This window comes from Miniopterus natalensis, chromosome 3, assembly GCF_054644295.1.
Source record: "Miniopterus natalensis isolate mMinNat1 chromosome 3, mMinNat1.hap1, whole genome shotgun sequence".
In the NCBI taxonomy this organism is placed as follows: Eukaryota; Metazoa; Chordata; class Mammalia; order Chiroptera; family Miniopteridae; genus Miniopterus; species Miniopterus natalensis.
The window spans coordinates 94873913-94890223 of NC_142083.1; the positions used below are offsets into that span (position 1 = coordinate 94873913).

Consider the following 16311-nt stretch of genomic DNA (forward strand, 5'->3'; position numbering starts at 1 on the left):
CTTTGCTCTGGTCTGGGCAGGGGCACAAAGACCCCGTTAGCCGGGAGCAGGACTCTCACCCCCGATCGCCAAGGGCCCCCTGGGTTTGTTGGCCTTGCCTCAGGAACAGCATCAGGAAAGCCCCTCCACTTCCCCACCCTCTACCACCACTTGGAGTCCTTGGCCTGCCCCACCCCTTTCCAAGTACCAATAGAAAAGGCTGCAACTCAGGGAGTCATGTCCGCAGGGTTACAGCCCTCAAGCATTAACCCCTTAGAACACCACAGCCATCAAAGCCCAGGACACCAGAGCTGTCAACCCCCACTCCACCCCTCAGAACACCATAGCCATCAGGGCCTCCCACCCTGTCCCCAAAGCACCACAAGTCACCTCTTTGGTGGGAGGACGGGTGCTCTTTTATTGAGCCACAGTCCCCTGGAATGGGGCAAGGACCATCCAGGCATGCTCCCACCAGTGGGAGTCTCCACAGCAGGGCCCAGTTCAGCATCCAGAGTAGTGTTCTCAGCTCAGGATGAAAGCCAGGAGCAGAGTTGGGATCACAGTGAATGCAGATCCAGGTCCAAGGAGGTGGGAGCCCCCCAAGAGGGCCTCTACACGGAGAGGGAGTAACTCAGACCCCCCACATCATTCAGCCTCAGCCCCACCAGCCAGCCACCCACCCCAGCCCACCTCGAATGTTGAGGTCTAGGACCAGATAGCCATTGGGGATGCCACCATGGAGCCCCAGGCCCAGTCTGTCCAGGTCATCCTGCCGCTGCCTGAAGATCCAGTCCCGCACAGGGCTGTTCCCCTCCTCTGCCTTCAGGCCCTCCAGGTTTGGACCCAGAAGTTTTTGCACCTCGGCAATGGTCAGCGGCTGCCAGAGTCCCCAGGCGGCTGTCAGGGTCTCCCTGCCTCTGTCCAGAGGCTGCTAGACTCTGCTGTATCCAAGCCACCCCATGCTTCCCCAGCCCACAGACCCTGCGTCAGCACCTCTAGGCCTTGGAGCTGCCTCAATAGTTGCCCTTCCCAAGACCCCACCCTCTCAGTACCCCCACCCTCAATGGCCCTACCCACCCAAAGACAAGCTCTTCTCTGAGGCCCCTCCTTTCCCATGGGCCCACCCTCCAATCGCCCCACCCTTCTGGTGGCATACCAGCAAGGCCTCTTTCCTCAGCTTCTTGAATGTGGCCACGTCCATGCTTATGTTCTGCTGAATGAGAACCCGCAAGTCCTCTGTGGAGGCCCCACCTGTGCCCAGAGAGAGGCGTCCTCAGCATGAGACTTTTCACAACACTCCCCCTACTCTCACCCTCTGACCACAAGCTGTGAGAAGCCCACTTCCTTTACTGGGATTCCCTTTTCCTGAGGAATTCCTGGGCCCTAGTTTGCCTGGTGACCACCTGACTCTCCCAGTCAGGAGAGAGGCTGGAGGTGGTCAAATGCTTGAGCAAGGGTCAGAACTCACAGGACCTCAGCCGATATACACTTGGAGGGATGGAGGGCACCCTGACCCCTGGTCACACCACCAGGGGGAAGCCCAGGGAGACCAGAAGCTGGCAGCACTGAGGGGACCTCAGGCATCCCAACCCCCACCCCCATGTCCTCCTGGCTCACCCAGGAAGGGCTTGATCCTTGCAAAATATGCGGAACCGCTCATGTTCCGGAAAGCGATGTGGGCCTTGTGATAGAGAACGTCCATCTGCAGTGGACCGCACCCATCCAGGTCCTGAGGCCTGACCGCCCTGGGGAGGCAGGGTGGGGCCAGGAAGTGAGCTGGGAGCACAGCACACGCACCACACCAGCTGACCCCTGGGACTCACCAAACAACATCTTGTTGCACCAAGCTCAGCTGCTCAGGACTGAGGGAGCAGATGTAGGTAGGGTGAAAGCTGGCCAGCATGTCCAGGGTGACCTTGTCCAGCTGGCCTCCTCCCACCAGATAGCGGGCAATCAGGGCAGCCACCTATGGGAGGAGCCTGGTGAGGTGCCTTGGGAAGAGACATATCCCCTAGGCCTGCACAACCTCACCCCCTGTGGTTCCCCCAGGCCTGCACAACCTCACCCCCTGTGCTCCCCTCGCAATAAATGGTCACCTGAGCATCCATTTTTCCCCCTTTGCTGATTTGAAGCAGAGATTTCACAGTCTCCAGGGATGTCACATTCCACTTGTGGATGTCCTCGGGGGTGACCTCAAGGAAGAAGTAACTCAGGTGCTGAATCAGGGACTCAGGGTACCCCTGTGGGTAGAACTGCCAGGGAAATTGACTATGAGGGCCACAGCCACTCCCCAGGTGGCTGGGAAAGGCTTTGGCACCGCAAGCAGGTGGGAAACCAAGTCACGAACTACCTGGTCCAATTTCCGCTTTAAAATGTTTAGCTGCTGGTAGGTGAAGGGAACTGCATTCACTTGGTCCATATGCTCAGCCAGCAGGGCCCCGTGCACACAGGCCTCCAGCTCCCACTCCGAGTAGAAGACAAGGCTTTCATCCACCACGTGGACCTCTCTCCCTGGGGGGCAGGCCTTCTCTACAGGGGCAAGTAGGGGGTCAGGGGACTGGGCTTTTCCAGTCAACTTCCTCTTCCTCCCATACCCACGCCGAGACGCCGGGTAGCACATGTCCCTCTCCAGGCCTCAGTTTAATCATTGGCAAAATGGGATGGTTCTGTCCACTCTCCAAAACTGTCACAATTGAACGAGCTGAGCAGCCAGAAAGGGCCACAGCACCAGCAGGTGAGCCCACAGTGCCAGACCCCACCCTCAGGTCTTATGACACCCGATAGGGCTGGGCCCTGTGCTCACTCTCTGTGCCGCGCAGAGCCCTCGGGAGAATGACAATCGGCTCAGGCCACTGCCTGGACAGGTCCCGGGAAGTGCGTTGCAGCCATGGGGTCACAACACCCTAAGGACAGAACAGGATTCTAGCTGGGCCATGCATGGCCCAGCATCCAAGGACACCCACCTAGGGCCAGAAAACCCTCCCTTGTTTCCCCAGAGGGTCCTTACCTGTCCTGTGTCTGCAGTCTGGGCTCTGGAAAGTAGCACCCACTCTGCAGGGCAGGGACACAAGTTTCGCAGGGAAGGCCGGGGGCTTCTGGGTGTGCCTGCTGCAGGCCCAACCCTGGGGAGGAAGGAGGCAAAGCCAGCCCTTCCCTGACCCCAGCCCCAAACACACTCCACAGGTGTGGAAACAGAAGGTTAGGCTCCTATGCCCCATGATGTCACAGCCCACCACACCCCACCACAGGTGTCCTGCACCCCACCAGGGAGCCCAGGCTCCCACATCCCCTTCCTGGGACCCACTGCCCAGGGCAGGCAGGCACCTATCCCCACAACACCCTCCTCATCACATCACTGCCCTGGCTCTGCCTCCGGCCTATGGGGCATGGCAGGAAGAGACAAGGCTCACAGCCTGTGGGACTCAGGAACCTGCTAAGACTCAGGACTGCCTGAACTCAGGGACTTGAGGCACCTGCCGAGGACAGGGGCCACTGTCTGGAGACTCAGAGACTCGGGCGGGGGTTGGGGGTGCGACAGGTAGAGCCCTTCCTAAGGTCCGGCCCCTAAGAATGCCCGGCTGCCCGCAGGGCTCTCGCGCTCCAGCCCTTTGCAGCAGCCCAGCCCCATCACTCACGGAGGCTGAGAAGCAGGAGCAGGAGTCTGCCGTGGGTGGGGGCCTCGAAGAACCTCAGCGTGGGTCGGGCACTCTGCAAGGCCATGGTCTGTGGAGGACAGCCACTCTGATGTTCCCACTGCTCTCCCACCCATGAACCTGCCCACAGCCAGTGAAGGGGTCTGGGAGCCCCTGGGGCTCCAGGTCAAACCTTCTCAGGCCCCCAGAGCAGTGTCTGTGCTGCCTCCAGCCCTGCTCTAGGGACCAAGCACCCCGCCCAGCCCGCCCCCTCTGGGAAACTGGCCCCTCCTGCCAGGGGGTGTGGGTCTGAGTCAGTCCTGCCCTCAGCTGTAAGAGAGCTGGGGACAGGCAGACAGCGGGCCCTATCCTCTCTCCCTGCAGGGCCGGGCAGGCGGAAGAAGGCAGGGCTGCCTCTGGCTCAGGCTGGCCTCAGTTTCCCCATTCGCACCAGAGGGACTAAGCAGTTCAGGACTGGGGGCCCTGCTGAGTACCCCCCTCAACCTGGGGCATGGCCATCCACCCCCTCCACACCCTGCCACACCCACAGCCACAGGTGCTGTGCTTTGTGCAAACCCAGGGCCCTGACATGTGGACAAGGCTGGTTTCTCTCTGAAGTCCCTCTCAAAACAGAGGCCTGGGTGGGTGCCAAAGGGCGATGCCGCCTCCCACCTTCCAGCCCCTTGGGTGGGGCGGTGAGTGGGTAGGCAGCCCTGTGGGGGATGGGAGATCCCCTTGCACTTTCTAGAGTGGGGAGGTGGGTGAGGAGGGTTGTCCCAAGGTAGGGTGGAGCCTGAAGGAGACCAAGTGACCTTCTGTACTCACCCCTCCCAGGGAGGACCAGAGCTGGAGGCTTCCTGTGGCCATCCCCTCCCCCAAACCTTAGCCCAGGCCTGTGTCAGCCCCACCCCTGGCTCAGAAACAGGGGAGCACATTCATGCTTCAGCAACCCCTTCAGCTATGCAAAGAGCCAACCTGCAGGGAGTGTCCTGGGGAGTGGCAAGGCCCCAGAGAATCCCTCTCCCTTCCCCGAGCAGGCCCCAAAGGAGGTGGGAGAAAACTAGACCCCAGACCAGAAAATGGGCAGTGGGTGGGACCAGACAAGAACTGTACCTCCCCCTGCTTCTCCCCTCAGAACCCACCCAGCCCCATGTAACCAGGGGTCCCCAGCACCCCAGGTGGGGTCCCCTGGGAGCTACTGCCAGCCACCAAGGCCCTGGAATCAGCATCCTTCCTTCTCCACCCGAGGTCAGATTGGGGCCACAGAGACACTGCAGCTGTCTTAAGGCTGCATCTTCCAAACTGGCCAGAATGCCACAAGCAGGAGTCATGGTGTTTCAGCCAGTCTAGAGCATGGGTATCTATGTGTGACATGGAAACATTCCCAGACAGCTTAGTGGGTCCCACTGGGGGCAGGACAGGGTAGAACGGAGCATGGTCCCATCTCTGACCTGAGTCCCCTAAGACCAGCATCCACCTGGTCACCTGCTACTCATGAGCCACCTACACACTCGCTTAGTTCCTACTGCATGCTGAGCCCTGCTCGGACACTGGCACAGGCTGGAGCAGGAAAGATTCAGGCCCTGTCCAGGACCCTGGGTGAGGGACCTGGTCACAAAGAGGGCTGGCCCTGCCCTTGCCTTCCTGCCCCTGCCCCTGCCCCTGCTACCAGAGCAACAGCCATCTGAGGGCTGAGTGGACCACAGGCTCTTCAGAGTAGAGTGTGAGGCGGAGGTGACTGTGATAGAGGAATGGCCATCCTGAGAGTCATGAGCTCACAGCCTCTAGCAGGTGCTTGGCTGCAGGACACTGGCAGAAGCTCTCTCCCGCCCCACCTGTCCCACCCACCTGCAGAATCTCCCACCTCAGCCAAACCTCAGTCCCCAAGAGCTGGCCCATAAGTGATGGAATACGAAGTCAGACCACATTCCCTGCCACCACTGGCCAGGCCTGTCTGGAGAGGGTGGGTAGGGGAGCAGATTATGGGCTTAGGACAGGTCTCAGATATAGAGATGCTGTGCAGCCAGCCCAGGGTCACACGGCATATCAGGAGCAGCTGGCACTATGACAGAGCTGACCCCCAGGGCACCACCCTCTAAGTGGAGCATAAGCGGTGGTGTGGGGTCCTCGCTGCTCCCCAAGTGCAGTGAGGACTGGGGAGGAGGCATCCAAGGTGGCAGAGGCAGTGGCTGCCCCACCTCCCCCCAGCCTGCTGGTTTGGGACTGGTCAGGGCCCCCTCCTGGTGGGTCCCAGTACCAGCCTCAACCTAATCCCTGCTCCCACTCAGAGCTGCTTGGCTAGAAGTTCCAGGAGGTGCTAATGAAGGTTTCCCGGCCTTCACCTCCCCAGGCAGGCCCACGCACATTACCCAAACCCTGACCGAGCTGCTATCCACCCCCGGCCCCCATGGGTGAGGCTGTGGCCAGCCCCTCCTGAGCCTGAATACTGAGCTGGGTACTGGGGGACCCCTGGAAAAAACCCTGGTGCCCCCAGGCCCCTCCCCAGGGTCCGGGTAGGCCCTGCCCTGGTGACTCTGATGTTCCCACGGTGATGGACCAAACCTGAGCCTCCTCTGCTGTGGTCTCTTCAACTGGTAAGTGGGTGGTCAAGAGGCCAGCAGTCTCTTGGGTCAGTCAGGGTAGAATGAGGCATTACCGGTGCAGCTGAGAGCTACACTGCTCATGCTTTAGGAATGTGTGGGTGGGGACCCTGCAGAGGGGCCGCCTAGGGAGGAGGGGTGCCAGGTGGAGAGCTGTCTCAGCCCTTCCCTTGGTGGGCGTGGGTGGAAACAGGCATGTGTCAGGAGCCAAGGCCTTGCCTCATGGGCTCTTACTCTCCTATTGCTCAGGTGGAGAAACTGAGGCTCAGTGAATGGCCAAAACCACACAGCACAGCCAGGGTGTGATCTCCCAGTGGAACCCTGGCAGGGTCTCCACAGGCCACCCCACCAAGTCATTCTAGGTGGTGGCCTCTCTGCCACGATGTGACTCCCAGAGTATCAGTCACCGTGTGGCTTCTTTGAGTGAGTTCTGAGCTCATGGTAGTATTGAGTGGACATCACCATGGGGTGGAGTGGTCGGGTGGGGGACTGCAGTCCAGGGGTTGGGGGAGACCAATACAGCCCGGCTCGCTCCAGTGAGCACACAGCACTGCCCTCCACAGCGGTGGGGCCAGTGAGAGCCCACCCGCCTGGACTAGCTGTCTCCCAGACTCGAGGAGTAGGGCGCCTTCCTGATGCTGTGGCCGCTGGCCACTGGATGGGGACAAGGTGCACCTCTGTGCTGGCTGGACTCCAGAGCCTGCTCACAGATTCCTGACTTTAGAGCACAGCCTTCGTGTTGTGACCTTGACGCCGAAGCCGGCCCTTCACTTCCCCTCCAGCCCCTCCGGTGGTTTTGGGAACAGGAATTCCCTGTGTGGAATTTCTCTGAGCTACAGACCTGCAGAGCTTCTGTTTGCTGAACTGAGTACATATAGCTGCCCCATCAATCGCCTTCTCCATGGGCTGGGTTTTCTACATATGCGGCTAAACCAAACGCTAATTAAACAGGCATGCCTCATTTTATTTTGCTTCACAGACGCTGCATTTTGGGGGGTGAGGGGTTACAAATTGAAGGCAAGAACCTTCACCAGCAAAAAGATTATGACTCCCTTTAGAACTGAACCCGCAGTATCTCCAAGGTGTGCCTGCACAAAATTCAGCAAGGCTGCCCAATACAAGAATCAGCTTATGGAAGTCAATAGAGGAGTAAGTGCCTTAAAGTCCTGTCCACAGAAAACAACTGAGAAGTTCCGGACAAAATGTGAAAAACCAGTTCCCCAAGGGCCCTGGGGAATGAACAAAAGTCAGATCTGAGGGGAACTGATATTTGCGGAAAGAAGCCAGCATGCAGTGGTCCTCCGTGTGCGGCGTGGCTTTGTCCTGAAGACAGCCAGAGGTGTGGCCACGGTGGTGTGAGTGCTCGGACTCCACCCGAGCCCCTTGCGGAGCCCTGAATCACGTGTGTGCAGGCAGATCGGAAACGGCTTCGCCAAAGATGAAAAACGGGCCAAGACGAACCTCTGCGCACCTCGGGAGTAGCAGAAGTCGCAGTTAAAGTCTAACCAAGTTCATGACCCACTAAGACAAAAGCAGGAATAGTCTTTGCAGGAATACAACAATTCAGTGTCTATACAGCATAACAGTCACAGTGTTCACAAGAAAATCCAAAGATACTCAGCATAGAAAAAGCCAGGAGATCGTGATCCATCTTCAAAGAAAAATGACTGGGGTCAATGCCAAGACCAGTCAGCCAGTTAGAATTACCAGACAAGGATTTTAAAGAAGCTATTGCAAGTACACCGATTGCAACTACACCCAATGAGGTCACGGAAAATAGGCTTTTTGTGAACGGAGAGGTGGGAAAAAGGAAAATATTTTTTAAAAGAACCAAATGGGCAATTTTTGGAATCAAAAATTCAAGACCTGGAATTTTGAAAATTCACTGGATTGGCTTAATAACAGGATTAATCGCCTCCAATTGATGGTTAGATGGGAGCTTCTCAACTGCACAGTTAAATGGGTTTTAAAATGTGGAGATTTCCTTTGTGCTGCATTGAGAACAATAGTTCGAGTTCAAAAGATACAGCCTCTGCAGACGTGCAAGGGAAGGAAGAGTTCACTTCTTGTTTGAACTCTGACAGCACGGGAAGTGCATAAAGCAGGTTACGTAACGGTGGGAATTGTGACCCACCCCACCGCTCATTTGACATTGTTTCTGTAAATGCTGACTATTTTCTGGTTCCAGGAACGAGTTAAGCTGTTTGACATCACAGAGAGATTTTCTTACAGATTCTGGGAAACTGAAGGACGTGTTCAGCCCGGATCCCAGACGGACAGGACCTATCTGAAGAGAGACCGTTCTGGGCTAATATTTGCAAGGCCAGTGAAAGAAGGCAGGCCCTGGGAACTCACTGACTTTAGAATTTTTCCCACCACTAACCCTATAAAGAGTTTGTTTAAAATGAAATGGCAGAGCGGTCCTTTCAGGGTGCCATACCTGCCGCTCTTCTAGATTCCCGACGATCTGATTAACAAATGCTCATAAAATATTCACTCTTGTCTCAGCTTATTGCCTTAGTGGTGACGGGCAATAACAGACCCATTTTGTGACCGGTATCATTATTTGTGATTCACAGAGCATTGGTTGTTAATATGACGGTAATGTGTTACATATTTTGCATGTAAGTGCTGTTTTCCCTTATAATTTTAGGTTGACTTCATTAAGAAACATTATCAAGTCTGAAGCAAATGTGAAATTCCAAAGATATTCAGTTTTCAGTAATTCAGGTTAAAGGAGGGTCTTCTCTATGAACATACTGACAAACATTGAATTGTACACTTAAATGGATGAGTTGTTTAGCGTGTATATATCTCAGTAAAGCTGTTTTAAAGACTAGACCAAGTCCTAGGGTGGCTCAGTTAGTTGGAACGTTGTCCCGAACACCAAAAGGTTTGGGGTTTGATTCCGGTCAAAAGCACATACCTAGGTTTTGAGTTTGATCCCGTGTCAGGGCACGTATGGGAGGTGATCGATCAATGTTTCTCTCTCACATCGATGTTTCTCTCTCTCCCCCCACTTCCTCTCTCTCTAAAGTCAATAAAAACATTCCTGGGGTGATGATTTAAAAATAATTAAAATAAAATAAAATAATAAAATTAAATAAAATAATAAAATTAAAATAATAAAATAAAATAAAATAAAATAAAATAAAATAAAATAATAAAATAATAAAATAAAATAATAAAATAAAAAACAGGCCAAAGATTTGAACAGACATTTCACAAAAGAAGATGTGTGGATAACCAATCAGCACATGAAAATATGCCCAACATCATCATCACTCGTTAGGGGAATGCAAATCAAATCCATGGTGAAATACCACTACATACCCACTGAATGACTAAATTTAAAAGGGCTGACAATGACAAGTGTTGACACCAATGTGGAACAACTAGAGCTCTCAAACATAGCTGGTGAGGGTACAAATTTATATAATCACTTTTATTTGGCATTTTCTTCTTATTTTCTTTATTTTTTAAGTACAGTTTACATTCAATATTATTTTGATTAGTTCAGGTGTACAGCATAGTGGCTAGACAAACACTTTACAAAGCGCCCCCCCCAATATTTCAAGTAACCACCTGGCACCATACATAGTTATTACAATATTATTGACAATATTCTCTATGCTGTATTTTCCAGCCCTGTAACTATTTTGTGACTTCCAATTTGTACTTCTTAATCCCTTTACCTTTTTCACCCAGCCTCCCAACCCTCCTCCCCTCTGGCAACCAACAGTCTGATCTCTGTGTCTATGAGTTGGTTTCTATTTTATTTGTTTGTTTATTTTGCTCTTTACTTTCCACATATAAGTGAAATCAAATGGTATTTATCTTTCTCTGTCTGACCTATTTTACTTAGCATAATACCCACTGGGTCCACCATGTTGTGGCAAATGGTAAGATTTCATTCTTTTTTATAGCCGAGTAATATTCCACTGTATATATGTACCAAAAATTTTTTATCCACTCATCTGTTAATGGGAGCTTGGGTTGCTTCCATTTCTTGACTATTGCAAATAACACTGCAATGGACATATATTCTTTTGAATTAGTGTTTTGGGTTTCTTCAGATATATTACCCAGAAGTGGAATTGCTGGGTCACAAGGCACTTCCAATTTTAATTTTTTTAGGAACCTCCATATAGTTTTCCATGGTGGCCTCCCCAGTCTGCATTCCAGTACACGAGGGTCCTCTATTTCCACATCCTCTCCAGCACTTGTTGTTTGTTGATTTGTTGATGGTGCCATCCTGACAGGTGTGAGTTGATACCTCATTGTAGTTTTAATTTGCATTTCTCTGATGACTAGTGACCTTGTGCATATTTTCATGTCTACTGACCATCTGCATCTCCTCTTTGGAGAAGTGTCTATTCAGGTCCTCTGCCCATTTTTTAATTGGATTGTTTAGGGTTTTTTTGGTGTTGAGTTGTATTATTGCCAGACGGGGTCAGGGCCCTGGGCAGGTCTGCCTAGGGCTCACCGATACTGTGTAGGTTCTTGACTTTGTGTAAGACAGATTTCACAGCACAAGTCCAAGTGAATTTGTGAACACGTTTATTAAAGCTGGGGACAGTGAAACAAAGGAAGGGCTTAAGGTAGAAGCAGCAACAGGAGAAAGTCAGAGAAAAGGGGGCCTTGGAGACAGGTTCAAGGGGTAAGCCCAGGACAAGCTGCTGCTGTCCACTGCTCCCCTGGTTGCAAGTCTCATGGGGTTCCTTGGAGTTTAGAAGATGCATAAATGTGGGGGAAGAAGTAGGGGAAGGGAGAGGTGTGAGTGTGCTCCCCCAGGAGGAAGACTGCGTGTGCACGCAGTGGATCTTTTGTCTTGATGCTTTTTAACCTTTCCTTGACCACTGGAATCTTAGGGGAAGTATCAGAGGGGGGTCTTAACAGAATATTCATTAGCTTTTCAGATGTGTCCTTCAATATGTTGATTCATCAAAATGTGTGCACACAGGATCTAGAGTTATTTTCTGGTTAGTTTTATTTTTAAAGAGTGTTATTGAAGAGGGACTGGGACTGAGGCCAGTCTGCCCTGGGGATAGTCTGGAATGTATAAACCATTTGCTCCTAAATGTCCTTGGTTAGGGAAGATAAAACTGTGATTTATTAGCTGGCTGTAAGCTGGCTGTACATTGTCTCGCCTTGTCTAAATATTTTGTCTCAGTTTCCCTTATTCCACTTGTCAAGGAATTTCCCTAGCTTCTTACTGTCCTGCCTCAGTATGAGTTCTTTATAAATTTTGGATATTAACCCTTTGTCAGATGTATTATTGGCAAATATCTTCTCCCATTCCATAAGTTGTCTTTTCATTTTGTTGGTGGTTTTGTGATGCAAAAATTTTTTTAGTTTGACGTCGTCCCATTTATTTTTTTCTTTTGTTTCCCTTGCCCAATGAGATATATCCAAAACAAATATTACTGAGAGCAATGTCAAAGAGTTTACCGCCTATGTTTTCTTCTAGGAGTTTTATGGTTTCAGGTCTTACATTTAAGTCTTTAATCCATTTAAAGTTTATTCTTGTAGTTAGTGTAAGAAGGTGATCTAGTTTCATTTTCTTGCATGTATCTCTCTGATTTTCCCAACACCGTTTATTAAATAGACTATCTTTACCTCATTGTAATTTTTTATCTCCTTTGTCACATATTAATTGACCATATAGGTGTGGGTTTATTTCTGGACTCTCTCTTCTGGTCCATTGATCAGTGTGTCTGTTTTTATGCCAGTACCATGCGGTTTCTTTGTCGTTGTTGTTGTTTGTTTTTTAAATCCTCACCTGAGGATATTTTTTCATTGCTTTTCAGAGAGAGTGGAATGGGGAGAGAGAGAGAGAGAAACATCAGTGTGAGAGAGACACATCAATTGGTTGCCTCCCGCATGTGCCCCAACTGGGGCCAGGGATCGAGCCTGAAACCAAGGCACGTGCCCTTGGCTGGAATCGAACCCAGGACCCTTCAATCTTCAGGCCAACGTTCTAGCCACTGAGCCAAACCTGCTAGGGTGGTACCATGCTGTTTTGATTATTATGGCCTTGTGGTATAGTTTGATATCAGACAGCATGATACCTCTGACTTTGTTCTTCTTTCTCAAGAAGAACATTTGGGGTCTTCTGTGGTTCCATATAAATGTGGGGATTATTTGTTCTAGTTCTGTGGAAAATGCCATTGGTATTTTGATAGGAATTGCCTTGAATCTATATATTGCTTTAACGATGTTAATTCTTCCTATGCATGAGCACAATACATGCTTCCATTTATTTGTATCTTCTTGAATTTCTTTCTTCAGGGTCCTATAATTTTCCGAATACAGGTCTTTTAACTCCTTGGTTAAATTTATTCCTAAGTATTTTGTTTTTGTTGTTTTGGTTTTTGATGCGATTGTAAATGGGACTGTTTTCTTAGTTTCCATTTCTGATAGTTCATTGTCGGTGTATAAAAATGTAACAGATTTCTGAATGTTAATTTTGTATCCTGCTACTTTACTGAATTAATTTATCAGTTCTAGTGGGGGGACGGAGTTTGTGGAGTCTTTAGAGTCCTCTCTATATAGTATCATGTTAACTGCAAATAAATGACAGTTATGCTTTTTCCTTTCCAATTTGGATGCTTTTTATTTCTTCTTCTTGTCTGATTGCTGTGGCTGGGACTTCCAGTACTATGTGGAATAAGAGTGCTGAAAGTGGACATCCCTGTCTCGTTCCTGATCTTAATGGAAATGCTTTTAGTTTTTCCCTGTTGTATATGAGGTTAGCTGTGGGTGTGTCATATATGGCATTTATTATGTCGAGGTATGTTACTTCTATTCCCACTTTGCTGAGTGTTTTATCATAAATGGGTGCTGGATTTTGTCAAATGTTTTTTCTGCATCTATTGATATGATCATATTACTTTTATCCTTCATTTTTCTATGTGATGTATCATGTTAATTGATTTGTGGATATTGTACCAACCTTGCATCCCAAGAATAAATCCCACTTGATCCTGGTATATGATCTTTTTCATGTATTACTGAATTCAATTTGCTAATATTTTGTTGAGAATTTTTGCATCTATGTTAATCAGGGATATTGGCTTATAATTTTCTTTCTTTGTAGTGTCTTTATCTGGTTTTAGAATTGAGATAATGCTGGCATCATGGGTTAACTTGGGAGTCTTCCCTCCTTTTGAATTATTTAGAATAGTTTGAGAAGAATAGGTGTTAGTTCTTCTTTGAATGTTTGGTAAAATTCACCTGTGAAGCCATCTGGTCCAGGACTTTTGTTTGTTGAGAGTTTTTTTTTATCACTGCTTCAATTTCATTGGTTGTAATCAGTCTGTTCAGATTTTCTGTTTCTTCTTAATTCAGTCTTAGAGGATTGTATGTTTCTAAGAATTTATTGATTTCTTCCAGGTTGTCCAATTTGTTGGCATATAGTTGATTATAATATATTCTTATAGCCTTTGTATTTTTCTGATGACACTTGTTATTTCTCTTTCATTTCAGAGTTTATTTGCCTCCCCCTTTAGATATTTAAAATACAACTTTATTCTGATTCTAAACAAAAAGGAATGGGAATGACAGTAACAAACAAGGTTTCACTGCTGAATGTTATGATGCGACTGCAATATTCTTATAGCTGAAACTCAATAAGGAAACAACTGGGTCCCAAAACAACTAAATATTCAGGTCAAAAAAAATAAAGGTATTTTTAACTGCCATATTAACTCCAAAGCCCATTCGTCTTCTTCAGCGTCCCAAAGATCAAGCGCAGATTCCACTCAGCTCTATAATAAAGTGGCACACGTGTTGCACCACTGACATCCCAGGACAGTTGCCTATAAAACTAGACTTCTGACGCTGGGCTCCAGCTTCCCTTTCCATAGGTCGCCATCCTCACCGGAAAGAGCAGTGGTCTGAGCAACCTGTGGATCGTGCTCAGACTGTGCTGCCAAAGCTGGGCCCATGGCAACCTCAGGTGGGGCAAGAGCAGACCTGGCAACCAACTCCCACTCAGGGTCTCCGATTAGTTTCCTAGCAAGCCAGGGGAAGGGCTTTTCAGAGTTGTAGTTACTTTCGGCAAAAATGCGGTAGCCCTGAAGAGTCTTCTCTTGGTGGAAGATAATTGATTTTGCCTTAACTTTCCTGTCCTCAATATGCCCTTTGTTGCCACACAACATGATGGGGATGTTTTCACAAACTTGTTCCAGATCTCTATGCCAGTCAGGCACATTCTTTTAAGTAACTCTCAAAGCTACATCAAACATTATAATGGCACACTGGGCTTGGATGCCAAGCAGCCTCCCCAGTCCCCCAGACCCCCCCTGGCCCACCGTGTCCCACACATTGAACTTAATAGTCCCTCTGTTGGTGTGAACATGAGGGGATGGACCTCAACACCAGGGTGGCTACATACTTCTCAAATTCACCAGTCAGATGATGTTTCGTTTCACAAATATCGTTTTCCCAGTCCTGCCATCACCAACCAATACAAGTTTGAATTGAACTCAGGGTTCTCCTCGGGTGGCCATTGTGATGTTACTTCCAGAAACATCTCCAGGGCTGTCTGACTCTCTTTTTTTCTTGATGAAGTCTGGTTAAAGGTCTATCAATCTTGTTTATCTTTTCAAGGAACAAGCTTTTGGTTTTATTGATTTTTTTGTATTTTTTTTTTTTTTATTTCAAGGGAGAGCGTGAACTCCCCCCCACCACCACAAATTATGCAGTTGAGTTTCCCACATTTGGGAAAAGCGCAGAGGGGCAAGTGGTGTTCACCAGATTAATGAAGATTCGAGCTTGCTGCCAGTGCTGGGTCTGTGGCCACTCAGCAAAAGTCTCAGGGTACACTGAAGCCACCACCACCCTCCTGGAGCCTGCGGACTTCTGCGGTGGGGCAGGGTCTCAGTGAGTTGTCAGGGTGAGACCAGTAGACTTCATCAGGCCAAAACGGATTAAGATTTGCCCATGTGGAGGGAGGCTCCACACAGGAACAATGGTGCTGATAGGGGCAAACGGGGGGGAAATGGGCCTCAACTCAGAGCCACACAGCTCAGTCTCTCCCTAGGCATCTCTGACACCCCCTGAGTCTTCCTGGACTATCTCAAGAGCCTTCCAAGGAAGGACGCGGTGGGCCCAGGCTTCCTGCAGCTGGCTGACTTCTCAGCAGGCCATGAGGATGCAGAGCTGGGCCACAGGAAGTCGGAAGGGGGAGACCAGTGGATCTCCCCAGGTTGAGGGGCGTGCTCAACCCAGGAAAGGGCATCTGTACACAGTATGAAAGAGGGACTCAGCGCAGGGGCATTGGTGGCTGTCATTCCAGCCTTCTCCCCAAGGCCACACAACCCAATCTCTCCCTGTATGACTTTAGTCCATTCTGAGCTGCTGTCCTTCCACCAGGGCCCAGGGTGAGTGCCCGTGAATGAGATTTTGTGCACTGGCCTTTTAAGAGGGCACTTGGGTTTCTAGCAAGCTCGTCTCTCTCCCTGGTGAACAGAATTACCACTGATTTTCACAGCCACATGTTATGTGGACTCCTCTTCCTGGCTTTAGTGCTCTGGGCTGGGGATCCCCAGCATGGGGCTGAGACAGACCCCTCACTTCTCAGGGGTAACCTTTGCAGCTGAGGTATCCCTCTGAATTCTCATCCAAAGCACATGGGCGTGGATCCAGCCCTTTTCATTTCTCCACCCTTCCTACAGTCTTAACATGGCTTATTCTGCATGTTCCTAGTAATAAGACTTCTGTCCAGCTAGTCTTCAGTTGGTCATTCAGGCTGATTGTTCCATAATTTAGTTGTAATTCCAATTTGGTTCCTGGAGGAGGTGAGTGTAACTTGCACCTACTCTGCCGCCATCCTGGATCTGCCATTTGGCATTTTCTTAAGAGACTATAAACATACACTTAACTGTACAATTTAGCCATTCCATTCCTAAGTAGTTACTCCAGGGAAGTGAAAACATATGTTCCCACAAAGAATTATCCATGAATATTGATAGCAGCTCTATTCTGAATAGTCAAAATGGGGGAGAAAAAAATTCTATCACAAAACATAATGTAATATATTCATATGATGGCATAAATGAAAAAAAGACAAATTTCATAATCATTATGCTGCATGA

At 49.6% G+C, this 16311-nt stretch overlaps 1 protein-coding gene and 1 pseudogene across 1 annotated transcript; both read right to left on the bottom strand.

Moving 5' to 3' along the window:
- Positions 1-356: 356 nt before the first annotated feature.
- On the bottom strand, positions 357-3699 carry LOC107533418 (mesothelin-like). The gene is made up of 10 exons (XM_016208103.2): positions 3615-3699; positions 2987-3030; positions 2783-2882; positions 2330-2508; positions 2076-2231; positions 1803-1945; positions 1597-1724; positions 1136-1230; positions 670-856; positions 357-590 (listed from the first exon to the last, which is right to left on the bottom strand). Exons 1-10 carry the CDS (start codon positions 3697-3699, stop codon positions 502-504), a joined length of 1206 nt encoding a protein of 401 aa, XP_016063589.2. The 3' UTR covers positions 357-501.
- A 9642-nt stretch (positions 3700-13341) lies between these two features.
- LOC107533416 (GTP-binding nuclear protein Ran-like) lies at positions 13342-14804 on the bottom strand (annotated as a pseudogene).
- Positions 14805-16311: the final 1507 nt, after the last annotated feature.